A 27,385-nucleotide genomic window follows, 5' to 3' on the forward strand; every position below is an offset into this window, starting at 1 on the left:
TAAAAGCACTGTAAGAAACACACCTATCCAAACCTGTAAAATGTAACCTCAACCTTATCACAAGCCAACCTGCGGACTTGCCTAATCAGATGCTACTTGAATGAATTAAAATGTATCCACCTTGAAAAGATTTTTCGCTCATAATTTTAAATTACGGTTTTAAATGACCACAACATGTTTATCGTAGAAAACTTAATGGTCAAAATTTTAAAATCCAAAAAACGAGACCGTGTGATGGATCTATGACGTCCACTTATCTTCCGAAGCAATAGAATTAACTAAAACTAGATAAAATAGGCACAAATACAACTTCTAACTGTAACATACTAATCGAAGTATTTCCCTACCAAACTAAACAGTTTTTTTTTTTTTTTTTTTTTTTTTTTACATAATCAGCTATGCTAGTCCTTGATAATGTTAAGCTAGTCCTTTGGGATCAACCAACCAAGTGACTTCCTTATCAAAACAAGAACTTGGCCTTTTCCACTACGTGTACACTGACTTATGAAAAAAGGTTAAAAAAATAATGTAGTAACTGTCTCACAGGGATCCAACGTAAGACTTGGATTTCACAAAAATCTGCAAATAATTCAGTTTCTTTCCTCAGAATACATGCACTCATTTAAAAATGGAAGTCTACAAGAGAACGTAGCTGCAGTAACATCCTACTGCGTGACATGAAATGTAGGGAACGAACGTTTCTTTTTTTCCTTGCTGAACTCGGGAGAGGCCCAAGGGAGGTGGAGGGAGCAACACCGAGGTGAGGAAAAAACGAGCGCCGCCGCTCAGCCCGCGGAGGGCATCCTCCGACCTCCGTGAGTGGCCGGTCTCTCCGGCCGCCGAAGCACCCCTCTCACCCCGGGCCCTGGGGACGGAGGACGGAGATAAAATGGCCTCGACGCGGCGGAAGTGTTCCCCGCTGGCGGGAAGGTAGAGCGGATAACGAGACTGGTGCCGCGCCGGGCCCGAGTGGCCTTTCGGGCCCTGCCAGCCTCTTACCGGCCGGGGGCGGCTGCGCCCCAACCCTCAGCCCCGGAGGTCCCCCGCGGCCGCTCCCGCCAGCCGGCCCGCACCTACCTCTTCAGGCAGAAGCCGCGCCGGCGCCGCCAGTCGCATAGGCCGAGGCCGCGCTGCTTGCCCTGCCGCCCGGGCCCCCCGGGCCCCCGCGCAGCCGGACAGCTCTGGCGCCTGCCCCGCCGCACTCCTAGTCCCGCCGCAACCCCAGCGCTCCCCTTTATTTGTGGGTCTCGCTGCCACAAAATGGCGCTGAGGGAGGAAACCAGGACCCGCCGCCCGGCCCCGCCCCGCCACCGGGCTCCGCTCCGCCCCGCCCCGCCCCACAGCCGGCCCAAACTCGCCGCAGGCCAGCGCCACTGCCTCCCGCCTCCCGCCAGCCTCCCCGCTCCGCCATGTTCGCGTTCTGGCCCACTCACAGAAGAGTCGCCTTTCAGGCGTGGCCGCAGTCACTCGCCCGCCGCCGGGCCCTGCCAGGAGAGGAAAGGTGAAGGGAGGGAGGCCGCCAGCCTAGCCCGATCGGGGCCTCGAGGCGCAATGGAGCAGCTGCTCCCCGGTAATACGCCCCGTCCTTGCCCAGGAGCCTGGCGCGAGCTCCGCGGGCGCCGGAGCTCAGCTAGCGCGGTAAGGGAAGCGGCCGAAGGGAGGGGCGGGCCAGCGAGGTCGGAGGTCAGCCCCGGGGCATCACGGGAAGGGAAGGTGGACGTACTCGCCGGGGCCACCTGCGGCTGCGGGGGCGGCCTCGTGCGGAGGGATCTGGGCGAAGGCGGCCCGTGATTGGCCGCTTTGTGTTCGCGACGCTCATCCGTGATGCTTCCGCGTGCCGGAGAACCAGGTGCCACCTCAGAAGAGAAGCGGTGGGCGGCGAGCCGCGGGCCTTTGCTCTTAGCAGAAGCTCACCTGTAAGTTTTGGGAACTTAGAATCCGATGTCCTCCCTCTCTTCAGTCGTGAGGCGCAGCCTTCTGGCCGCTGGGTTCGTTCCTCCTTGACATCTCTGGAGACGCATCAAGGAGCTATTGTTCTCCGGCGTCGGAGGTTGCGCTGTGTCCGCGGCGCTGAGGGCTCCTTGCTAACTCGAACGTGGGGAAGGCGGCCCTGTGAGGTTTAGTGAACCCAACCAAAGAGGTCCTGCAAGTGGAGTAGACTCCCTGAAGCAAGACTGCCATCTGGACCGCCGAGTAAGGGCGGTGTTACCTGGAGAAGCAGTCTCTAAACACTTACTAGAGGAGCACGTAGTTCTTTTGATTGGTCTGTCCTTAGCCGGCTTTCTCGAACCTGTTCATCCCCAAAGGAGTGTCTTGTAGTAGGGTGATCTATTAGGATAAGATTAAAGTACATTCCAGATGGCCATAGTGTGTTCCCAGTGAATCAGATCAGTCTGGAGAAAATCTTTGCAACTTGTATCACAAGAGCGCTCAAAAATTGAAAACAAAAAGTCCAAAAGCCAAAGGGGAAAATGGGGAAGCACATGAACAGATGATTCTCAGAAAAAATAGTCATTTTTTATGTTCTATGTAATTCTGTGTTCCTCATGAACATAGAAAGTCGCTCCACCTCACTTACAATGGAAATACACATTGAAATTGCCTTTCCTGGTGGGAATGGAAAAATGGTTCAAGTTCTGTCGAGTTCAAAATTACTTGTTTTTTCTTATACCTTGAAGTTATACTTCTAACCCTAACCTTATTCTGAAGGTACATCTCCACACGTGGAAACAATAGGTACACAAGGTTATTGCAGTGCTGTCATAGCAAAAGTTAGGGATAACCCAAATATCCATTAATAGAGAACTGATTGGGAATGGTGCATCCATACAGTAGAATACAGTGCAGCCATTAAAAAGATTCATAAAATAATCGTGTTGCTTTGAAATGAGTCTCAGGTTATATCAAGTATTCACTTAAATACTTAAGTATATTAAGTATTCACTTTATTCAAAAGCAAAAATAAGCATATATGCTTTTATTTACTTAAATATATAAAAAATATATTTAATATGAATATTTATATATATATACTTATTTTGGGGGAGGAATTGGAAGGATATCCTTGAAACTTAAAATAGTTACCTATAAAGAGTGGTGGGAAAGAGTGGAGGGGAGACAAGACTTCTCTACTTTGAATTTTTCGTTTTACATAGCCAAAAAGTAAATAAAAAAGAAAACAAAATAAATCCTAAGGTTGAAAGCAAATAGAAACAAATGAACTTAACTAATACAACTAGCGATACACAGAAAAAATAATTTGGGGCTTTTTTTTTTTTTTTTTTTTGAGACAGTCTCACTGTGTTGCCCAGGCTGGAGTGCAGTGGTGTAATCTCAGCTCACTGCAACCTCTGCCTCCTGGGTTCAAGCTATTCTCCCACCTCAGCCTCCTGAGTAGCTGGGATTATAGGCATGTGCCATCATCCCCTGCTGATTTTTGTATTTTTAGTAGAGATGGGGTTTCACCACGTTGGTCAGACTGGTCTCAAACTCCTCACCTCAGGTGATCTGCCTGCCTTGGTCTCCCAAAGTGTTGGGATTACAGGCGCGAGCCACCACCACTGGCGCCTCCGAGCTTTTGAACGCAGTACTCTAGTAGTGTATCTGTGTTGAGATAGTGTAGTCTTTCCTTATATGCAGGAGATTGCATCTAGGACCTTCTGGGAGCCTATACAGAAATCTGCATACTAAAGTCCCAGACCTGAGCATAGGGAAAGTTGGTTCTTTGTATAGGCGTGTTTTGCATCCTGCTGTACTTCTGCTTTGTTTTCTTCCTTCCTTCTCTTTCATTTCTTTTCTTTTTTCTTTCTCTCCCTCTCTTCTTCCCGCCCTCCTTCCCTCCCTCCCTCTCTCCCTCCCTCCTTCCTTTTCTTCCTTTCCTTCCCTTGCTTTTCTTTTTTTTTCTTTTTTGAGAACAGGGTCTGACTGTCATCTAGGCTGGAGTGCAGTGGTACGATCACGGCTCACTACAGCTTTGACTTCCTGGGCTCAAGCAGTCCTCCCATCTCAGCCTCCCGAGTAGCTGGGACCACAGGCATGTGCCACCACATCTAGGTAATTTTTTTCTGTTTTTTTGTAGAGCGCTATGTTGCCTAGGCTGGTCTTGAACTCCTGGGCTCAAGTGATCCTCCCACCTAGCCTCCTAAAATGCCAGGATTGTAGGTGTGAGTCACCGTCCCTGGCCCCACTGTGTTTGGGTAAAAAGAAATCCACATATAAGTGGACCCTGGCAGTTCAAACTAGTGTTATTCAAGGGTCAACTGTGTATCCTAAGGATGAAAAAAGTGCAAAGGAGCTTTCAGCTTCACTGATTTATGATTAATGGTAACATTGTTACTGTGGTTTTGAAACTGTACTGCATAAGGTAGGATAACATAAGTATTTTAATGTTACTGTGTACAAAGACTTGCAGTGTATGAGAAAATGAGATACAAATGCAAGATCAAAGAAGTTCAGAAAAGGGCCGGGTGTCTGATGCCTGTAATCCCAGCACTTTGGTAGGCCAAGGTGGGAAGATCGTAAGAGTCCAGGAGTTTAAGACCAGCCTGGGCAACGTAGCGAGATCTGTCTCCATTTTTTAAAAAATTTAAAACAATTTTTAAGAAGTTCATTGATCCTCGGGGGGAAGAAAACTAATATAAAGAATTTTAGGCCGGGTGCGGTGGCTCAAGCCTGTAATCCCAGCACTTTGGGAGGCCAAGATGGGCGGATCACGAGGTCAGGAGATCGAGACCATCCTGGCTAACACGGTGAAACCCCGTCTCTACTAAAAAAATACAAAAAACTAGCCGGGCGAGGTGGCGGGCGCCTGTAGTCCCAGCTACTCGGGAGGCTGAGGCAGGAGAATAGCGTAAACCCTGGAGGCGGAGCTTGCAGCGAGCTGAGATCCGGCCACTGTGCTCCAGCCTGGGCGACAGAGCGAGACTCCGTCTCAAAAAAAAAAAAAAAAAAAGAATTTTAAGAAGTTCAGAAAAAAAAGTCTGTAATATCGAGTTTAAACTGGAGGGCTGGGTGCAGTGGCACATACCTTGAATCCTAGTGCTTTGGGAAGCCAAAGTGGCCTAGGAGTTCAAGACCAGCCTGGGCAACACAGTGAGATCTTGTCTCTACAAAATACAAAATAATAAAATAGCCAGGGGTGGTAGCCTGTGCCTATAGGCCTAGCTACTTGTGAGGCTAAGGCGAGGGGCCCAATTGAGCCCAGGAGTTTAAAGTTACAGTGAGCTGTGATATCACCATTGCACTCCAGCTTGGGCAATAGACCCTATCAAAAAGAAAAAAAAAAAAAGAAAAGAAAAAGGAAAAAAAAGTTAAACTGCAAAAAAAAATAATGTCCTAGTTCTGTGGACTGAAAGGGCCTAGAAGCACTAGGGTGACCAGTTGTTCCAGTTTGCCACAGACAGAGGGGTTTTCTCTGGATGCTGGACTTTCGGTTAAAACTGGAAGAGTCCCAGGTGAACCAGGATGTACAGGCATGGTCACCCTACAGTAACAGTGAGCACATCTAACACCCAGATCTTGGTTTCTAAATTCCATTTCCCACTAAAAAGATCCAGAGCTCCTTTGGAGAATTGGCTGATTCCAGCTCTGGGATGGGAAAAGTACAAGATGAGCCAGGTATTTCATTGTGCCTGAATGCAAAGGAAGTGCTTAGACCAATGAGGCTATGCCAGCTGTATTTAGGAGAACAAACAAAACTAATCCATAGCGAAAGACAGCAGATCAGTGGTTGACTAGGAGGGGAAGAGAGAAGGAATTGACTGGAAAGGAAAATGGGAGAACTTTTGGGGGTGATGGAAATGTTCTGTGTCATGGTTAACGGGGATGTATACATCTGTCAAAATTCATCAAATTGTGTCACTATATAGGATGCATTTTATTGCAAACCAAATGAGAAAAGCAAAGTCTGTTGAGAACTTGCCATAGCAAGGGAGTCAGCCACCATCCCTTATGTTTTGGCAGAGGTTCAAAGGCATGCAGAGGAGTGGGAAAGCTTTACAGTGGACAAAAGGAAAGGTTTCACAGGTATGCCTGATCGGAAGCTGTTGGCATGGGGAAGCTGGAAGCTAACTACAAGTTGGCATTCTATGGGCTTGGTTAAAGGAGGATATTTGGTTTTCTGTGAATGGTCATAAGCTAGAAATTGGGACAAAAATTAGGGAAGCTGTCCATTTTTAATCAAGTCCTGGCCATTTTGAGCTGATTGTCATAGAAGTTACTATTTAGCTTCCTGAATTGCTACCAGAGATAGCAATCCAGAGATACCAGAGATAGAGTCTGATTTCCTACAAGTCTGGTTGATAGCAGGTTTGGCTTTCAGGCTGGGAGGACAGCACTTATGGTAGATAGGTGGTTGGTTTACTGGGCTAGTTGTTGCAGGTAATGGGTCAGAATTCTGCTTTTATGTATATTCTGGCCATTTTCCATTTGTATTTTCAGTCTCTCAAAAATAAATTTTAGAGACATGGGAGCCAGCTTGAAGGATCTCCCACAGGCCAAATTTAGGGCAGTTTTAGCGTCAAAAAGAAAATAAATACAATTGATTGCAAATACTAAATAAATAAAAATCTGCTATCTAGTACAGAGAAGAGAGAATAAGAAGAGGGAAACTATTTTTCCCTCATTAGTAGTGTCCATTACATCAATTCGATACTCTGAAAATTAGTTATTAAAGGGAGATAGCATTTACCCTGTTTGTTTTTTGTTTCATTTGTTTTTGTTTTTAAGACAGAGTCTTGCTCTGTCATCCAGACTGGAGTGCAGTGGCACGAACATGGCTCACTGTAGCCTTGACCTCCTGGTCTCAAGTGATCCTCCTTCCTCCTCAGAAGCTGGGACTACAGGTGCTCACCACCATACCTGGCTAAGTGTTTTTGCTTTTTTTTGGTTTTTTTTTTTTAGAGATGGGGTCTTGCTATGTTGCCCAGGCTGGTATTGAACTCCTGGGCTCAAGTGTTGCTCCCACCTCAACCTCCCAAAGCATTGGGAGTACAGACATGAGCCACTGCTCCCAACCTACCCTGGTTTTTTTGTTTTTTTGTTTTTAATAAAGAATGTGGTTTATCCCCAGTTGATGAGGAAAAACTCTACTATAGGATGCCAGCTAATAAGTATAGAATAAAATATAGAATTAGAAAATAACCATGATGCAAACCTTAATGAAATAATTGACTCAGACAAGGACTTTCAATGGACTTTAAAACCTTTAGCTGAAAGACTGCTGGGAAATGCCATCAAAGTACCATTCTACAGGCTACTTACCTAATTGTAAAAGAAATTACAGGCTGGGTGTGCTGGCTTACGCCTGTAATCCCAGCACTTTGGGAGGCCGAGGCAGGCAGATCACGAGGTCAGGAGTTCAAGACCAACCTGGCCAACGTAGTGAAACCCCCATCTCTACTAAAAATACAAAAAAAAAAAAAAAAAGGCCACAGTGGCTCATCTTTGTAATCCCAGCACTTTGGGAGGCCAAGGCAGGCGGCTCACCTGAGGTTGGGAGTTTGAGACCAGCCTGACCAACATGGAGAAACCCCATCTCTACTAAAAATACAAAATTAGCCGGGCGTGGTGGCGCATGCCTATACTCCCAGCTACTACTCGGGAGGCTGAGGCAGGAGAATCGCTTGAACTCGGGAGGCGGAGGTTGTGGTGAGCCAAGATCGCGCCATTGCACTCCAGCCTGGGCAACGAGAGCAAAACTCCACCTCAAAAATAAATAAATAAATAAATAAATAAAAGGCTAGGCGCAGTGGCTCGTGCCTGTAATCCCAGCACTTTGGGAGGCGGAGGTGGGCAGATCACGAGGTCAGGAGATTGAGACCATCCTGGCTAACACGGTGAAACCCCGTCTCTACTAAAAATACAAAAAATCAGCTGGGCGTGATGGCGGGCGCCTGTGGTCCCAGCTACTTGGAAGGCTGAGGCGGGAGAATGGCATGAACCCGGGAAGCAGAGCTTGCAGCGAGCCGAGCTTGTGCCACTGCACTCCAGCCTAGGTGACAGAGTGAGACTCCGTCTCAAAAAAAATAAATAAAAATAAAGAAAAAGTAAATTAAAATAAAAATACAAAAAAAATTAGTTGGGCGCAGGGGCATGCGCCTGTAGTTCTAGCTCCTCGGGAGGCTGAAGTAGGAGAATCACTTGAACTCAGGAGCGGAGGTTGCACTGAGCCAAGATCGCGCCGTTGCACTACAGCCTGGGCGACAGGGCAAGACTCTCAAAAAAAAAAAGATAAAATACACCTGTATAGTGGAGCCATCTGGTGGTCACCATTTGAACCAACCCATCAAATTTAGTATCAGTAATAGTGGGACAACCTCCAGTTTACAGAAAATACAAGAGAAAGGGTTGTCATGCAAATCTAATAGTACTAGCAAAGATAATTATTCAAAAAAAAAGTCATAAGACTATAAGCAATAAATATTGAGCAGCTGAGTTAGGCATACTATAGTCTCAGTTTCAATATCTAACCAGCTTCAAGTCACCATTTCGAATGAAATATCAGTACATGATGAAAGTTACTTACAACCATCCATTTCTTGGGTTTGTGCTACTGTTCAATGAGTGCCTAGTGAGGGCAGTACCACTAACTCCTGCACAACATTGAAATCAACTAGAGCTTTGCTTTACCTTAGTGCAATTTTTGGGAAAATGAGAAACCGCTTTCCCATACACACACAAAGTTATTTACATATTAGTGTATTAAAAAGTACATACAGGCTGGGCACGGTGGCTCACGTCTGTAATCCCAACACTCTAGGAGGCTGAGGTAGGTGGATCATTTGAGGTCAAGAGTTCATGACCAGCCTGGCCAACATGGTGAAACTCGGTCTCTACTAAATATATATATACATATATTTACATTTTTTAAAAATAAAAAATGTGGTTTATCCCCAGTTGATGAAGAAAAACTCTAGTATAGGATGCCAGCTAATAAGTATAGAATAAAATATAGAATTAGAAAATAACCATGATGCAAACCTTAATGAAATAATTGACTCAGACAAGGACTGTCAATGGACTTTAAAACCTTTAGATGAAAGACTGCTGGGAAATGCCATCAAAGTATCATTCTATAGGCTACATATATATATGTATACACACACACACACACACACAAAATTAGCCGGACGTGGTGGTGGGCGCCTGTAATCCCAGCTACTCAGGAGACTGAGACAGGAGATTCACTTGAACCCGGGAGGTAGAGGTTGCAGTGAGCTGAGATCGTGCCACTGCTCTCCAGCCTGGGAGAGGGAGCGAGACTCTGTCCCCCCGCCACCACCCCAAAAAAGAAAAGAAAAAACAAGGCTGGGCATCGTGTCTCACGCCTGTAATCCCAGTACTTTGGGAGGCCAAGGTGGGTGGATCACTTGAGGTCAGGAGTTCGAGACCAGCCTGGCTAACATGGTGAAACCCTGTCTCTACTAAAAATACAAAAATTAGCCGGGTGTGGTGGCGCACGCCTGTAATCCCAACTACTTGGGATGCCGAGGCAGGAGACTCTCTAGAACCCAGGAAATGGAGGTTTCAGTGAGCTGAGATCGCGTGACTGCACTCCAACCTGGGGGACAGAACAAGACTCTGTCTCAAAAAACAAAACAAAACATAATACTGAGTTAGATTGAGATTAAGTGAATTGGCCACTTCTTTGCCATAAGCCTAATACTTAGCCTATAACTTTTTTTTTTTTTTTTTTGAGAAAGGATCTTGCTCTGTTGCCCAGGCCGAAGTGAGGGAGCACGATCTTGGCTCACTGCAGACTCCGCCTCCTTTGCTCAGGTGATCCTCCTGTCTCAGCCTCTCCAGTAGCTTGGACCACAGGCGCAAGCCACCTCTCCGGATCTGGGCTCACTCCAACCTCTGCCTGCTTGGTTCAAACGATTTTCCCACCTCAGCCTCCTGAGTAGCTGGGATTACAGGCACGTGCCACCATGCTCGGCTAGAGACATGGGTAGAGACAGTAGAGGCAGAGTTTCACCATGTTGGCCAGGCCGGTCTTGAGCTCCTGACCTCGTGATCCACCTGCCTCGGCCTCCCAAAGTGCTGGGATTGCAGGCATGGGCCACCGCGCCAGCTGACTTCTCTTATCTCTTATGTGGTGAAAACAGAAAAAGAGAGCTCTGTGAGATCCCTTTTATAAAGGCACTGATCTCATTCCTGAAGGCCCTACCTTCATGACCTAATCACCTTCCAAGGGCCTCACCACCTACCTCCACATTAGGGATTAAGATTTCAACATGAATTTTGGGTGGATGCAAACATTCCATCTATTGCAGAAGTACAGAGGAAAAAAAAAAATTTTCTGTAAGTCTAGCTTTTGGTATTGGCACCCAGAAATCCAGGGATCCTGGAGAGATCAGAGTTGTTGGTTAAAAACATTAATGTTAATCCACAGTGCTCTCAAGAACTCACATCTGGTATGACTATGACCATGTCATGCTGTTTCACCAGTTAGTACCTCTGCTGGGTCCATTCTTTCTGTCTGGAATGCTCTTTCTACTCTTCTATGCCAGGTTATCTCCTATTCACCATTAGCAATTAGCCTAAGAAACATTATTTATTTACCTTAGTTTGTGTCAAGCATAGAGATTTGTGGTTTTACAGATAGGGAAGGCAAACCAAACTTCCTAGTCTTCTTTTTCTAATCTAGCGGATTTTACACTGACTTATGTGATTTTACTGTGAGCAGCAATGCAGCATATCAACCCAATGTATCTAATCTTTCAGATTTAGTGAACATTTAGATCTTTTAAATTATAATTAAAGCTAATAATGTTTAGTCTTCATTTTCTCTGCAGACGACAAAGACTTCTGACATTCTAAGTTTTTTTTTAAAAAAATTAAGTAGGTTTTTATAATTTTTACTAGGCTATTATTAAAATACTATTTCAGAAATTCATATGTTGATGAGATATCTGCGTTCTCGTGTATGTTGCAGCACCATTCACAATAGTCAAGATAAAGACTCAGTCTAAGTGTCCATCAACAGATGAATGGATAAGGAAAATGTGGTATATATGGCCAGGCATGGTGGCTCATTTCTGTAATCCCAGCACTTTAGGAGGCTGAAGTGGGAGAATTGCTCGAGGAGGGTTTGAGACCAGCCTGGGCAACAAAGTAAGACCCCATCTCTAAAAAAAAAATAAAAATTAGCCAGGCATGGTGGTGTGTGCCTGTAGTCCCAGCTACTTGGGATGCTGAGGTGAGAAGATTTCATGAGCCCAGGAGTTCAAGGCTGTAGTGAGCTATGAATGCACCTCTGCATTCCAGCCTGGGTGACAGAGGGGAGAGACCCTATCCCAGAAAGAAAGAGAAAAGGAGAGAAAAAGAAAAAGAAAATGTGGTGTGTATATATATACATGTACATATCCATGTATATATGTAAGAATACTATTTAGCCACAGGAAGACATTATATTAAGTGAAATAAGCCAAACACAGAAATACTGCATGTTCTCACTGATATTTGAAAGCTAAAAAAGTTGATCTCATAGAAGTAGAAAGTAGAATAGTGGTTACTAGAGGCTGGAAAGGGTGGGGGTAGGGAGGGGACAGCCAGAGGTTATTAACAGATATAAGAGTACAGCTAGATGGGAGGAATAAGTGCTAGTGTTCTACAGCACTATAGGGTAACTATAATAACCAGCAATTTATTGTATATTTTCAAATAGAAGAGCAGATTTTGAATGTTTTCAAACAAAGAAATAATAGGTATTTGAAGTGATAGATGTGCCAATTACCCTGATTTCATCACTACACATTGTATACATGTATGGAAACATCACAGTATACTCCAGAATATGTACAGTTATTATGTGTCCATTAAAAATAATATTATGACTATAAATTATTTTATAAATTTATACTCTGTCTCTAATTCTAAAATAATAATAGTAAAAAAATAAATATAGAATTAGGTTTTAAACATTCTGAACTCCTTGGTGGGAATGAGGAGCATCCGTTAGTCAACAGAGGTAACAGAGGTATGGGTAACTCAGAGTCAATTATTCTTGGAAACAGGCTTGTCCAGCTACTGGAAAAAAATCCCTTTACTGGGAAAAATAAAGGCACACTTTGCATGGAATTTCCCTGTCCTGATCCCTGTAATTCTTTCCTGGTTGCCCATTCGGTACAAATAACAGCAGCTTTCTGAAAAGGATTTAGCATGCCAGAATGACTAGGCGTTGCTGTACTCCTTCCAACATCCCAGTACACACTACTGGGAGCCATGTTCCTCCTCTTGCACAATCTAGGAACTTCTAAATTGTGTTTGAGTCATAGTGTCTTCAGGCCAGGAGATGAATTACGGCCGTTGTAAGCCAGTGTTTCTCAACAAGTGTGCTGTTGTTTTTGGACAAGACAATTTGTGTGTGTGTGAAAAGAATTTTGTGGACGTTTAGCATCCCTAGACCAACCCACTAGATACCAATAGCACCTCTCTGTTTATGTGACAACTGAAAGTGTCCCTTTCTATATTTTCAATACTGCCCCCTCCCATCATACCCTTGATGAGAACACGTGGTCTAAGGTAAGCATGGCTATCATGGTCTTTACCAAATAGTGGTGGTGCTCAGTCTTCTTGCAGGCAGAGTTGGACAGTTGAGCAGTTCTGACTGGGATCAGAGGAAATCTCTCGGGGTTTCTGAGAAAAATTTTCCTTCCTGAGAAGAGAGTGGCACACAAGATGAAATGTTTTCCCCCTCCCTCCCTTCCTTGTCTCTTACTAGGCTGTGAGAGGCTGTGATGCTTGCACCTATAGAAACTATCTTATGATGATGAGGCAACAAGTTGGAAAATGAAAGCAGGCTGCTGGGAATTCAGAGTCAAGAATGGAAAGTCCCTGGATCCTCGATGACCCTGTTAATCTTCCAATCTCACCAAGGGACTGCCAGTTCTTGGGCTTTTTATTAGGTAAAACAGATATGTCCTTATATTTAAAACCCTGTTCATCAGGATTCCTGTTACCCATAGCCAAACACATTCTAACTTACTTAGGAAGGGCATTTATATGATAAACAGGTGAAATAAAATGGAGAGGTGCCAGCAAAACTAGGTTTTTCTGTGACACTTTGCTTTATTGTTGTTGTTTTTACATTATGATGTACATAGCCCTTGTTTTATAATTTAATAAAGCAAAAATTTAGAAGTCATTATTCATTTCCAGAAAACCAAACTTTTATAAGACAAAAAGCTAGCTACAATAAAAATATAAGGGTCTTGAAGCATTTTATTTTCAGAACTTTTTTTTTTTTTCTTGAGACAGGGTCTAACTCTGTTACCCAGACTGCAGTCCGGTGGTGTGATCTCGGTTCACTGCAGCCTTCACCTCCTGGGCTCAAGCAACACTCCCACCTCAGCCTCCCAAGTAGCTGGGACTACAGGTGTGACCTACCACACCCAGCTCATTTTTGCATTTTTTGTGGAAACAGGAGTCTCACTATGTTGCCCAGGCTGGTCTCAAATTCCTGGGCTCACCTCCCAAAGTGTTAAGATTACAGGCGTGAGCCACCATGCCTGGTCTATTTTCAGAACTTTTCAAAATGCTATTCTGTTTGCCTCTGATGCTTGCTAATTATGTTTAACCTTATGGATGCAACAGTAAGATCTTGTTTGGTCGAACACTCAGTCAAATCTCTTCAGTTTTTAAAAGGACAGTTTTTTGTTCCCCACAAATTAAAGACCCACTAGAACAGGAGACAGTCCATTCAAAAACTCCGTGCCTGTTGACAAACTGCAAATCCGTATTTCTGCCAGAGGAATTCTGCCTTAAGCAATGGTTCTACTGTGGACCACATTGACTGCCTGTTAGGCTTGTTTTTGTTGCTCTTCCCTGTCTTTGTTAACCTCTAAATAGTTTTCTCCCAGTGCTACTGGCCAATCCAGGTCTTCAGCTTTTCTTGTTGACTAACAGTCGCCCCCTAGTTGGTCCTCTGCCACCCATCTTTGCTTCCCATCAAAACTGTCTCCTACACAACAAGCCTTTTCTAAGCACAGTTCTGGGAGATTTCCACTCCTGGGAAAATGAAGTAGACATACTTTGCCATGTTCCTCTCACCAAGTACGGCTGAAAATCCTGAGTATTATATGTAAAACAAGCAGAAGAAGACTAAAAGGCAAACTGGCTATGGATTTCAGGATCCAAGGACTGACACAGGAGTGACTCCCTGTGTTTCGTTTTTGCTTCATATATCCCAGAAGCCAGCAATCTGTAAACGTCAACAAGCATAGACCAAAAACAGCCCCCAGCAAAAGCCTCTTATGTATAACTAAAGGTCCAGGAAAGGAGGCAGTCTACCAAGACAGAAAACCTTTAGACAGTAACTGCTCTACTCCAGCCAGACAACAGAGAAGAATCTGTAGCCTACTCCCATCCACTCAAGCAAAGGCTCCTGATGAAAATGCCAGTGGGCTGTGATGTGATTAATTAGGCAGGACACCAGGGTAGGCTTATCATAATCTGGGCACACAGAATTGCAGTCATTTGGCACACCTTTTCAGCAAAGTGAAAAATAGGAATTGCTTTATAGTACTGTGGGAAAGAGCACCGCCTGGTGATGAAACAAGAACAAAACATCTAGAGGCTGTGCTGCTGAGCCTGGGAGTGAAGTAGGGAATGTACAGTCAGGAGAAGGGACTGATGGAATGTGCTGGTCTGTTCCCGATGGAAGCTAGGCTCATCTTCCCTAAGAGGGAAGAATCAGTATGTAATGTGTCAACCAGTGCGGGACTCAGGGAAGTCCAAGGTCATTGGGTTTCTGGAGGGGAAAAAGAATAGAGGAAAAGGTATAGACAGAGAAAGAGATGGGGAATGATGTTTCTTTGGTCCTCACAACCCAACATCTAGGGAAGTGAGGGCCTGCATTAGTCTCGTGTGACAGATGGGACAGCAGAGGCACAGAGAAGTTAGATGGCAGCACAGATAAGAGGTAAAGCTGGTGTGCTCATGTGATCACTTGCTTATGTGAGCATAAGTAGTTCTGGTTGTCATCTCACTATAGCCCATTTGAAGGCAGAAGGAGGAAAATTGCCCACTACACCAAAATTGCACTCAGCCAAACTTGCCACCAAGAGCTGAACAGTCGCCACGATGCTGAGCATGGAAGGCAGGGAGGGGTTCGTGGTAAAGGTCAGGGGCCTACCCTGGTCCTGCTCAGCCGATGAAGTGATGCACTTCCCTGATTGCAAAATACAAAATGGCACATCAGATATTTGTTTCATCTACATCAGAGAAGGCAGACCAAGTGGTGAGGCATTTGTTGAACTTGAATCTGCAGATGAAGCGAAATTGGCTTTGAAGACAGAGAAACTATGGGACACAGATATGCTGAAGTATTCAAGTCTAACAGTGTTGAAATGGATTGAGTATTGAAGCACACAGGTCTGAATAGCCCTGATACTGCCAGTGATGGCTTCGTCTGGCTTAGGGGACTTCCGTTTGGCTGTAGCAAGGAAGAGATTGTTCATTTCTTTTCAGGGTTGGAAATTGTGCCAAATGGATTAACACTGCGAGTGGACTTTCAGGGGAAGCCTTTTTGCAGTTTGCTTTGCAGGAGGTAGCTGAGAAGGCCTTGAAGAAACACAGGCAAAGAACAGGGCACAGGTACATTGAAATCGTCTAGAATAGCCAAGCTGAAGTTCAGACCTACTATGATCCCCCTCACAAGCTCATGGCTGTGCAGTGGCCGTGTCCCAATGATAGGCCAGGGGCTGGCCGAGGATATAATAGCATTGGCAGAGGAGCTGGGTTTGAAAGGATGAGGCAGGGTCCCTATGGTGGAGGGTATAGAGGCTATGATGACTATCGTGGCTGTAATGATAGATGTGGCTGTAGGTCTGATAGATTTGGAAAAGACTGCATTTACTGTTTTTCAGGAATGTCTGATCATGGATGTGGAGATGGTGGGTCCAGTTTCCAGAGCACCACAGGGCACTGTGTACACACTAGGGGGTTACCTTACAGAGCCACTGAGAATGATATAATTTCTGTTCACCTCTTAACCCCGTGAGAGTACATATTGAAATTGGACTCAATGACAGAGTTTACTGGTAGGGCAGATGTTGAGTTTGCTGCTCACGAGAATGCTGTCGCAGCTATGGCAAAAGACAAAGCTAATAGGCAGCACAGATATGTGGAGATCTTTTTAAATGCTGCAGGAAGGAGTAGGGGGGTTTATGGTCACAGCTATGTAGAACCTTTTTTTTTTTTTTTTTTTTTTTTGAGATGGAGTCTTGCTCTGTCACCCAGGCTGGAGTGCAGTGGCGCGATCTTGGCTCACTGCAAGCTCCGCCTCCTGGATTCATGCCATTCTCCTGCCTCAGCCTCCCGAGTAGCTGGGACTACAGGTGCCTGCCACCACGCCTGGCTACTTTTTTGTATTTTTAGTAGAGACAGGGTTTCACCATGTTAGCCAGGATGGTCTTGATCTCCTGACCTCGTGATCCGCCCACCTCGGCCTCCCAAAGTGCTGGGATTACAGGTGTGAGCCACCCCACCCAGCCTGTAGAACTTTTTTTGAATTCTACAGCGGGGGCAAGTGGTCGTGCTTATGGTAGCTAAATGACGGGAGGGAAGGGCTTATCCAACCAGTCTAGTTATACAGCTAAGTGGTGGTTATGCGGGTGGTTATGGTGGTCAGAGCAGTATGAGTGGTGGTTATGGTGGTCAGAGCAGTATGAGTGGTGGTTATGGTGGTCAGAGCAGTGTGAGTGGTGGTTATGAAGGTGGTTATGGTGGTCAGAGCAGTGTGAGTGGTGGTTATGAAGGTGGTTATGGTGGTCAGAGCAGTGTGAGTGGTGGTTATGAAGGTGGTTATGGTGGTCAGAGTAGTGTGAGTGGTGGTTATGAAGGTGGTTATGGTGGTCAGAGCAGTGTGAGTGGTGGTTATGAAGGTGGTTATGGTGGTCAGAGCAGTGTGAGTGGTGGTTATGAAGGTGGTTATGGTGGTCAGAGCAGTGTGAGTGGTGGTTATGAAGGTGGTTATGGTGGTCAGAGCAGCTGAGTGGTGGTTATGGTGATCAGAGCAGTATGAGTGGTGGTGATTGTGGTCAGAACAGTGCGATTCGTGGTGATGGAGGTGGTCATGGTGGTCAGAGCAGCTGAGTGGTGGTGATGGAGGTGGTTATGGTGATCAGAGCAATGTGAGTGGTGGTTATAGAGGCGGTTATGGTGGTCAGAGCAGTGTGAGTGGTGGTTATGGTGGTCAGAGCAATATGAGTGGATATGACCACGTTCTGGAGGAAAACCCCAGTGACTGTCAGTCAAACCTTGCTCAGATAGAGAAGGAGCACTAAAGAGCTACTCCAGATATAAAAGATGTGCATTTATGGGAGTTGAATAGAATGGGAGGGACATCTAGTATATCCAGTATGATGGATAAATGGGAAATATAATTTATTCTTAGCTTCTCTTTGTCTTCTTTCTCTTTTTTTTTTGAGATGGAGCCTCTCTGTGTCGCCAGGCTGGAATGCAGTGGCACGATCTTGGCTCACTGCAGCCTCTGCCTCCCAGGTTTAAGCGATTCTCCTGCCTCAGCTTCCCGAGTAGCTGGGAATACAGGCACTCGCCACCACGCCCAGCCAATTTTTGTATTTTTAGTAGAGACGGGGTTTCACCATGTTGGCCAGGATGATCTCGATCTCTTGACCTCGTGATCCGCCCGCCTCGGCCTTCCAAAGTGGTGGGATTACAGGCGTGAGCCACTGCGCCCAGCCTCTCCTTTTAAAGAAAACAAGCAAAATTTACCAGTTTTGCATTACAGGCTTGTGACACTACATGCTTACTGTAAAAGTGGAAGATTATTTTAAAACTTTGAGCTCAGTAGTTTTGAACACTGAACACTGAAACATTCATCTATGACATAACAATAAGTTCAGTATTGACCATAACTATTGAAATAATTTTCAGCTTTCCTCAAGTTAGTTATGTTGTAGGAGTGTACCTAAGCAGTAGGCATATTTAGGTTGATGCAGTTTCACTTATATTAAATGTTGCTCTTATACCACAAATACATTGAAAATTTTGGAGACACGTTGAGAAACATGCTTTTCTGTAAAACTCAAATATAGAGGCTGTGTATACGATTCAAAATGAAAACATTCGGCATGTTTGTTAATTTTAGCTTTTTGGTTTAATATCCTCTAAGGCATGTGAGTGTACACTTGAGTGTATACTTTTACTTTTTTTTTAAGATATGGGACAATTTTAAGATGTAATACTAATACTTTAGGGGTTTTGTCATGTCATTTGTATGGAATTCTGAGGCTTTCGTTTAAATCTTTCCTTGTGATTTCCATTTAGAAGTAATGTACTAAGTGAAACTTGTTAAATCTTCCTTTTAAAAAAAAAAAAAGGTAAAGCCTCAACTTGGATGAAGTAAGCTGCTTTCAAGTCCACTCCTTGAAACACACACAACAGAATTTCCATATGTACATACAAAAACAGAAGCCCTTTGCACTTGTTGCCCAGGCTGGAGTGCAGTGGTGCAATCTCGGCCCACTGCAACCTCCACCTCCCAGGTTCAAGCTATTCTTCTGCCTCAGCCTCCCAAGTAGCTGGGATTACAGGCATGTACCACCACGCCTGGCTATATTGTATTTTTTGTAGAGACAGGGTTTCTCCATGTTGGTCAGGCTGGTCCTGAACTCCCAACTTCAGGTGATCCACCCGCCTTGGCCTCCCAAAGTGCTGGGATTACAGTTGTGAGCCACTACGCCCGGCCAGAAGCCCTTTTTTTCAAAGATGAGGTCTCACTGTTCGCCAGACTGGAGTGCAGTGGTGCAGTCAGAGCTCACTGCAGCCTTGAACCCCAGGGCTTGAGCAATCCTACCTTAGCTTCCTGAGTAGCTGGGACTATAGGCAAATACCACAACACCTGGATTTTTTTTTTTTTTTTTTGAGATAGGATCTCACTCTGTTGCCCAGGCTGGAGTGCAGTGGTACCATCACAACACACTGCAGCCTCTATCTCCTGGGCTCAAGTGATCCTCCCACCTCAACCTCAGTAACTGGGACTACAGGCACACACCACGAGACCTGGCTATTTTCTTTTTTGGAGGGATGGGGTCTCCCTGTATTGCTGCTGGCTGATTTAAAAAAAAATTTTTTTTATAAACAATAAACAAAATACACACACACACGTGTGTGTATATATATATATATATATATATTTTTTTTTTAACAGGTGTGGCGGGGTGGCTTACACCTGTAATCCCAGCACTTTGGGAGGCTGAGGAGGTGGGCAGATCATCTGAGGTTGGGAGGTTGAGACCAGCCTGGCCAACATGGTGAAACCCCATCTACTTAAAACACAGAAATTAGCCAGCTGTGGTGGTGCACACCTGTAGTCCCAGCTCCTTGGGAGGCTGAGGCACAAGAATTGCTTGAACCCGGGAGGCAGAGGTTGCAGTGAACCGAGATTGCACCACTGCACTCCAGCCTGGGCGACAAGAGTAAGACTCAGTCTCAAAAAAATAAAAAAAAATTGTTTATACAGACAGGGTCTCGCTTTGCTGCCCAGGCTGGTATTGAACTCCTGGCTTCAAGGGATCCTCCCACCTCAGCCTCCCAAAGCACCGGGATTACAGGTGTTAGCCACTACAAATGCTTAGCAGCATAAAGGCACAACTTAGCTTCAGAGAATGTAATCTAAAGTATGTGTAAGCTTATCAGACTGATATGATAAAAGTAAGGTCCCTTATTTGGGACATCCTTATTTTATGCCCATAAACCTTTGAACTGAACAACAAGTCTCCCTCTCAGTAGAAAAAACCTTAGATACAGGGCAAGGACATTTTGTTCTTGTTCTCTAGGAAAAAGTGAGAGAAAAAAAAATGCTTCATTAGCCAAATGATCCAGTAAGTTTGAGTAGTACCACTGCCCCTGACGGGAATGAGCACATGGTAATGAGGGCAGATTTGGGTAGGAGGCGGCTAAAAGAAGCTGCTGTGGAGATGATCAGGGCCCCAGAGGCTTCCTTAATAAGGAAAACTGGGCTGTCTAAGGCTATGGCCAGAAGGCAGGGAAAACTTAGGCATGTTTCGGGCAAACAAATGTTTCCAGAGGTCCATTCTCCGAGCAGGGCTCAGCAGTGAGAGTGCAGGAGGTGGAACTGTGTGGCACACCAGCTGGTTATATTCCATCTAGGACTGTAAGTGAAAGCCAGGACACAGACACGAATCTGGCCCCAAAAGAAGGGATTGGCAAGGGCCAGGGCATGTTCGGGGGCCTCAAACACTGAAATTAGGGAGTGAGCAAGATACACAGGATAAATGTCAGCAGATAGGTGTGCCTACTCTATACAGGAATCTTACTAGAAGGCACAGAAAAGATAATATATATTTAATAAGTGTTTTAAGGATAAACCATGGCATAGCTTTGACCTAGGTAGTTTTCTAAAATCTATGTAACTTCAGCCTTGACTTTTGGAAAGCTGGAGTCAAGTGATAATTTTAATGTCATTTGGGCTGTCCCTGACCTTGTGCTAGATGAGCGATTATGTAACAGCATAGGTTACCATCATATTCAACCAGGCTAACATCATCAGTCATATGAACATGCCATGCCATTTGTATTATTATCAATGTCTAGATAGTCAATAGATATAGTGTAGGGTGAAAATATTCTTAAGTTCTATATTCAGTGAAATTCTGTCAGTTAAAATATAAATGTGTATATACTATGCAATAACTTTAAATGAGCTAAATACATCTCATTCTGATTAATATCATTTATCTTCGTATACACATTTGTTGATTCAAAAGGACATAATGGTCTTTCTAAAGTTATCTGGCTAATAACGTACTCTTTTAATGGCCTTTATTAACTTTCCACTGCACTTAGCTTTTTTATTTTTTTTAAAGAGAGCAGAGTCTCACTCCATCACCCAGGCTGGAGGGCAGTGGAATGATCATAGCTTACTGCAGCCTCTAACTCCTGGCTGAAGGGATCCTTCCATCCCAGCCTCCCGAGTAGCTAGGAATACAGGAGAGTACCACCATGTCTGACTAATTTTTATTTCTTGTAGAAATGGAGTCTTGCTGTGTTGCCCAGGCTAGTTTTGAACTCCTGGCCTCAGGCGGTCCTCCCACCTCAGCCACCAAAAGCACTTGAAATACAGGCATGAGCCATCATGCCCAGCCTATTTAGGTTTTTTTGTTTTTTTTTTTTTGAGACCAAGTCTTGTTCTGTTGCTCAGTCTAGAGTGCAGTAGTGTGATGTTGGCTCACTGCAACCTCTGCCTCCCAGCCTCAAGCAATTCTCCTGCCTCAGCCTCCCGAGTAGCTGGGACTACAGGCGTGCACCACCACTCCTGGCTAATTGTTTTGTATTTTTTGTTTTTTTTGTTTTTTGTTTTTTGTTTTGAGATGGAGTGTAACTCTTGTTGCCCAGGCTGGAGTGCAGTGGCGCAATCTTGGCTCACTGCAACCTCCACCTCCCGGGTTCAAGCAATTCTCCTGCCTCAGCCTCCCGAGTAGCTGGGGTTACAGGCGCCTACCACCATGCCCGGCTAATTTTTATATTTTTAGTAGAGATGGGGTTTCACCATGTTGGTCAGGCTGGTCTTGAACTCCCGACCTCAGGTGATCCGCCCACCTCAGCCTCCCAAATTGCTGGGATTACAGTCGTGAGCCAGCACGCCCAGACATTTTTTTGTATTTTTAATAGAGATGGGGTTTCACCATGTTGGCTAGGCTGGTCTTGAACTCCATACCTCAAGTGATCCACCCGCCTTAGCCTTCCAAAGTGCTGGGATCACAGCCATGAGCCACCATGCCTGGCCCTATTTGGGTTTTTTAAAAGTTCATAATAATTATCTTTGTACATAAAACCTAATTATTAAAATTAACTTTCAGCCATGATTGTATAATGGTTAATATTTAAAAATAGAAAAAATAAAAGTTTCACAATCACTATAAATATTATGGGATTGTGCCCTTGCAATAATACATACAACACTTACACTTCATCTAATAGTTCTGCAATGACCTCTGCAGTAATCTAGCAGCTGACATGCTGAGAAATTATGTCAGGTATTTAAAATTAATTAATTTTAAACTACTATTAAATGTTTTAATAATTTATTTTGAATAAAACTTCAGATTCATTCTTGAATTTCAGAAGTTCATTCTCTGATGGTAATATTTGCATTTGATCAGATATTGATCCTAACAGCTGGTCACTAGGCATTCAGCTAAAGCATGCATTTCTTGCATGTCTAAATTCTTTAGAAAGTGACTAGAATTGTGGCATAACATTTCTTGATAGTCTGTGGATATTAATTGATATCTTAACATTTACTAATTACCAGTTACAGAAACCTTAATCAACTTTTTGTGACAAAGACTTGTCAAATAGTCACCAAATCCATTTCCTCTTCTTCCTGGTCACAGAGGTATGGCCAGAATGTGGCCACGTAGCTGAGCTCCGGATAATCCAGAGGGGATATATGATGTTTCCACTCCACAACAACCTTTCTCACTCTCTTTGCCTTCTTCCAACTGGATGGAGAGGAAGCCAAGGACCTAGAGGAGGATGAAGCCATGAAGTGGAAGCCAAGGAACCTCTGCACGAGACTGTGATGAGAATGTAAACCATGGAGAAGCAGGAATATATCTGTCAAAGCAGCGAGTGTTACTCTTCTAAAGGAATTTCAAAAAATGTTTGAAGACAACTCAGGAAGTCTTTAAGATCCAAAGCTGCAGCTGTGCATAGCACTTTCTAACTGTAAAGGTCACGCTTGGGCTGACTGGGGGTGGGTGATCCTCCGGCAAGAAGGGGAATTTAGGTTCTCTCCTAAAATCCCCACTGAAATGACTCATAGAATATATAGACTGGAGGGGAAAAGTCCACATTCAAGCTGGAAATGTTGGGTACTGTTCAAATACCAAAAATATGGGAGATTTTGAGATTCCACCATAGCACTGATGTGTGACTATTACACAATGAATAACAGTGACTCATGGATGAGATCATGAAGTGATATTCCTTTATTGCCCAATAGGTCATTAAATTTGCTTCATGGGCTTGTTTTTTCTTTGTCCCTGGAGCAAATGCTGGTCCCATGACTTTTTTTTTTCTTTTTTTGAAACAGGGTCTTACTCTGTCACCAGGCTGGAGTGCAGTGGCATGATCATGGCTCACTGCAGCCTCAAACTCCTGGGCTCAGGTGATCTGCCTCAGCCTCCCAAGTAGCTGGAACTATAGGCATGTGCTATCACGCCCAGCTTGGTCCCATGACCTTTTAAAAAATATGTTCTTTAGTAATAAAAAGTCTTATAATCACTTTAAGTCAGAACACAGGCTCAATTCACTATCCAAAATGCTCATTGCCATGTGAGAACCAAAACTCCAAAAGTGATTTACAGTCAAGACTTCTTCAACACAGGCCTCTAGTAGACCAGCAGCCTACTGAGGGAGAAAGATGTTGGCAGCTGGCAGGTGTCTTCTCTAGCGTCTTGCCTTCTGCTGCTGCTCTTCATCTTTGAGCATGCTAACCATGGTTCCTCACATGTCCAGGGATTGGCCTGGAGAGGAAGCAGGTGTGGGGTTATATTTATATTGCTCACGGTGGTGGCATGTGGGTGGAATACAGGGAAATCTTACATTCTGTCTTGCCTGACAGTTGCGTTAAGTGGACTCTTATATAAGATTTTGGAGAACACCCCATCGCTGAGAATGTCTCTTAGAGTTCAATCTAAAAGTCGGGAACCTACATTGTGTTCCAGGGAAGCTTAAGAAAATTAGGTCTCTGCTTGATTTGGAAAGCTTAAGATTGAACCTAAATGAAAATCAGGTCAATAAAAAGTCAGAGTTTAACAAAGATAGATGTTATGTCCCAGAGACCAGACACATTTTTTCTTTTTTTTCTTGAGACGGAGTATCGCTCTGTCACCCAGGCTGGAGTGCTGTGGTGCGATCTCAGCTCACTGCAAGCTGTGCCTCCTGGGTTTGCGCCATTCTCCTGCCTCAACCTCCCGAGTAGCTAGGACTACAGGCGCCCGCCACCATGCCCGGCTAATTTTTTGTATTTTTCGTAGAGACGTGGTTTCACCATGTTAGCCAGGATGGTCTCGATCTCCTGATCTCGTGATCTGCCCACCTCGGCCTCCCAAAGTGCTGGGATTACAGGTGTGAGCCACTGCGCCTGGCTGAGACCAGACACATTTAAGCATTACTTTCAAAATGGACTCAGAGAGATATCTGTTCTTCATTTAGTACTTGGAGACTAAGTCTTCTTATCCATGCCATCAAAAAAAATGGGAGTTGGAAAACATGCCACACATGTTAACAATGCATTTTAACTTAAAACATGTAAATACAATCAGATGAAGAACCAGAAAATTATTGGAGCTACTGCATCACCATACTAGTAATGTGTTGTCTCTAATTTCCATCAGTTCTCTGAAGTGGAGTGGAACTTAGACACCTGCAAACCAATCTGATCCCTTAAATGTTTAATAATTGACCCACTCTTAAATATTTGTTTTGTTCACATCTAACTGAACAGTGATCGTTTTTAGTGGCTCGCCTCTAGTGTACCATCATATAGCTGTCTAGTTCCCTCAAACTAAATATCTTTAGCATGAAAATGAAGTCTTATGCGATTTTATCTAATTTCTTACCAAAGGGTAAATGCAGACGTAAGCTGGCACTAGAGGAGGGTGATGCGGCCCGGATGGATAGAGTCCTGGGAGTTGCCTGGATGGGACACTGGTTCCCAGAAATACTCTGATATCAATACTGTTCTCAGTGGACCACGATCTGGCATGGGTGGTATGCGAGGCCATTCCTCCTGTGTACCTATTTTGGCTCCTCCGAGTAGATGTACAGTGTGGGGTGGTTGTGCTGGCCCAGAGATTCAGCCAGCCAAGATCCTATGCTTTGTCACGGCCCTCAGTGGTCTGGGCCACTCTTTAGTAGCTTGAGTAGCTCTTGAGAGTCATTCTTGGAACTGTGCACCTGAAATCAGTCTTACTCTATGACAAATCCTGGGATATGAACTAGAAGTTGGCAGTTTAATAATGACAGATCCCACCCCTTACATAGAATGCAGTGACCATGGTTGTTTTTTTTTTTTTTTTTTCCGTGGAGTAGTAATGGGGAAGAGGTGGTGTTCATTTCCATAAAGGAAGCAGGATGTTGCAGGAAGTCCTCATGAAGGGATCTTATGGAGGGCTCTGCCAGACTCTCAATATGGGACAACCCTTCTCTTTTGGCCTTCTGGGTCCCCAGCAAGTCTGAGTCTTTCACTAGACTAGGTTGGGAAGACTCAGCTGGGCCATTGTGAAGGGAAACTCCAGGAAACTGGGTCTTCACTGAGGCTACCAAGCAAATGTGATCTAAGGGGCAGATGGACCAAGGTCAGGGCAGAGAAGCAGTATCAAGCTTCAGGTCCAAGAGTGATGACCAGAGTCATGTGTAAGAGATGGGACAACAGGCCAGTCGGGAGTTGGGGAGACGGGGATAAGTTGGGAAGTTGCGTAGGGACAGAAGGAGGAGGAAAGTTTCAAACCTTGGGCTCCAATTAGATAAGGCTGGGCCCAATTATTTTGGGTTTGAGGAATGTGGGAGAGGGAGTGGCAGCTGTTTAAAGGCACAGAGTTACACAGGTTTAACAGCAATACACTTGACCCTTGAACAACATGGGTTTGAACTGCATGGGTCCACTTCTATGTAGATTTTCTTCTGCCTTGGCCCCCGCCCCGCCGAGACAGCAAGATCATCCTCTCCTCTTCCTCAGCCTACTCACCATAAAGATGAGGAGGATGAAGACCTTTATGATGATCCACTTGCACTTAATGAATAGTAAATATAACTTCATTGATTTTCTTATTAACATTTTTCTTTTCTCTAGCTTACTTTACTGTAAGAACACAATATACATACAAAATATGTGCTAATCAACTTTGTTATTGTCCTCTCTGTGATGTATAATCTTTATGTTATTGCCAGTTAACAGCAGGCTATTAGTGGTTAAGTTTTTGGGGAGTCAAAAGTTATAGTCAGATTTCTTTTCTTGTTTTTCTTCTAAATTTTTTATTGGATTCTTTTTTTTTCTTTTCTGAGACAAAGTCTCACTCTGTTGCCCAGGCGGGAGTGCAGTGGGTGCAGTGGCGTGATCTCAGCTCACTGCAACCTTTGCCTCCCAGGCTCAAGCGGTTCTCTTGCCTCAGTCTCCTGAGTAACTGGGACTGCAGGTGCTTGCCACCATGCCCAGCTAATTTTTGTTTGTTTGTTTTGAGAAGGAGTCTCACTCTGTTGCCCAGACTGGTGTGCAGAGTGCAGTGGCGGGATCTCGGCTCACTGCAATCTCCACCTCCTGGGTTCAAGTGTTTGTTTGTTTGTTTGTTTTTGAGACTGAGTCTCACTCTGTCTCCCAGGCTGGAGTGCAGTGGTGAGATCTCAGCTCACTGCAACCTCCACCCCCCGAGTTCAAGCGATTCTACTGTCTCAGTCTCCCAAGTAGCTGGGACTACAGGTGCGTGCCACCACGCCTGGCTAATTTTTGTATTTTTAGTAAAGACAGAGTTTCACCATATTGGCCAGGCTGGTCTCCAATTCCTGACCTCATGATCCACCTGCCCCAGCCTCCCAAAGTGCTGGAATTACAGGCGTGAGCCACTGGGCCCTGCCAATTTTTGTATTTTTAGTAGAGATGGGGTTTCATCACATTGGCCAGGCTGATCTTGATTTCCTGACCTCAGGTGATCCGCCCACCTCGGCCTTCCAAAGTGCTAGGATTACAGGCATGAGCCACGGTGCTGGGCCTATACGCAGATTTCTGACTGAAGGGGTCAGCACCCCTGACACTGCATTGTTCAGGGGTCAACCGTACATTCATATCCCCCTTACTACCTACTAGCTCTATGAGTGACCTTGGTCAAGTCACTATCTTTGCTTACAGAAGGAATAAAGCATTTGACTTAGTAGCTAGCAACATGGAGGATCTGCTCAATGATGCTGATTCCCTCTTCCCTTTATGGATAGAATCAACTCGTGATTACCTGCCACACGTGTCCACTTTATCCCTTTGTTTAACAGAACACTTTTGTTCTGAACCAAGCTACTCCTTTCCTTTCTAATAGTTAATGTGTTCTTTGAGGATGCAATCTAATCGTAATTTTGCCTGAAGTGGGGAAAAAAATTAAGCTCACGTTGAAACCTTAATATATCTCTATAACCATTTTCTCTTTTAGCCTAGATCATTTCATTTTAGCAATTTAAGTACTACTTTTGGTCCTATTAACAATACCAATCTTGCAAAGGACAGGTTGGTACAACCAATTCTCAGATAAGAGAATTGCCTGGATAAGATTTGTGATCCCAAATTTTAAAAAAGCAGAAAAAACCCCCACAAACCACAGGCAGGAGGAAAGAAAAACAAGAGAAT

At 44.5% G+C, this 27,385-nt stretch overlaps 1 protein-coding gene, 1 long non-coding RNA gene, 1 other non-coding gene and 1 pseudogene across 22 annotated transcripts in view; 3 read left to right on the plus strand and 1 right to left on the minus strand.

The window, feature by feature from the left end:
• Positions 1-1,670, minus strand: part of WTAP (WT1 associated protein) — a 29,990-nt gene extending 28,320 nt beyond the window's left edge. For 3 of the 6 annotated variants that reach the window (XM_045391700.2, XM_005551515.4, XM_045391702.2), the window contains exon 1: positions 1,434-1,670. Coding sequence is in view for 1 of the 6 variants with exons in the window: in XM_065543196.1 (XP_065399268.1) it covers positions 1,078-1,116 (39 nt within the window). In the remaining 5 variants the exon portion in view is untranslated. Of the gene's footprint in view, positions 1-1,077; positions 1,258-1,433 lie in introns of those variants that run through there. The other 3 variants (XM_065543196.1, XM_005551516.4, XM_045391701.2) reach the window with 1 other exon arrangement.
• Positions 615-25,892, plus strand: LOC101926009 (uncharacterized). Of its 15 annotated transcripts, none has more exons than XR_012433310.1 (4): positions 615-1,916; positions 3,913-4,053; positions 12,725-12,908; positions 22,386-25,892. It is a non-coding gene; the product is annotated as an uncharacterized lncRNA (long non-coding RNA). The 15 variants fall into 15 exon arrangements; XR_012433309.1 differs by having other exon boundaries at positions 3,918-4,053; XR_012433314.1 differs by lacking the exon at positions 22,386-25,892 and adding an exon at positions 5,962-6,024 and having other exon boundaries at positions 12,725-12,862.
• Positions 8,526-8,649, plus strand: LOC123573244 (U4atac minor spliceosomal RNA). Its single transcript, XR_006697971.1, has one exon. It is a non-coding gene; the product is annotated as a U4atac minor spliceosomal RNA (small nuclear RNA).
• Positions 14,952-17,405, plus strand: LOC102121481 (heterogeneous nuclear ribonucleoprotein H2-like; annotated as a pseudogene).
• Positions 25,893-27,385: the final 1,493 nt, after the last annotated feature.

Source organism: Macaca fascicularis, chromosome 4 (genome assembly GCF_037993035.2).
Source record: "Macaca fascicularis isolate 582-1 chromosome 4, T2T-MFA8v1.1".
NCBI lineage: Eukaryota > Metazoa > Chordata > Mammalia > Primates > Cercopithecidae > Macaca > Macaca fascicularis.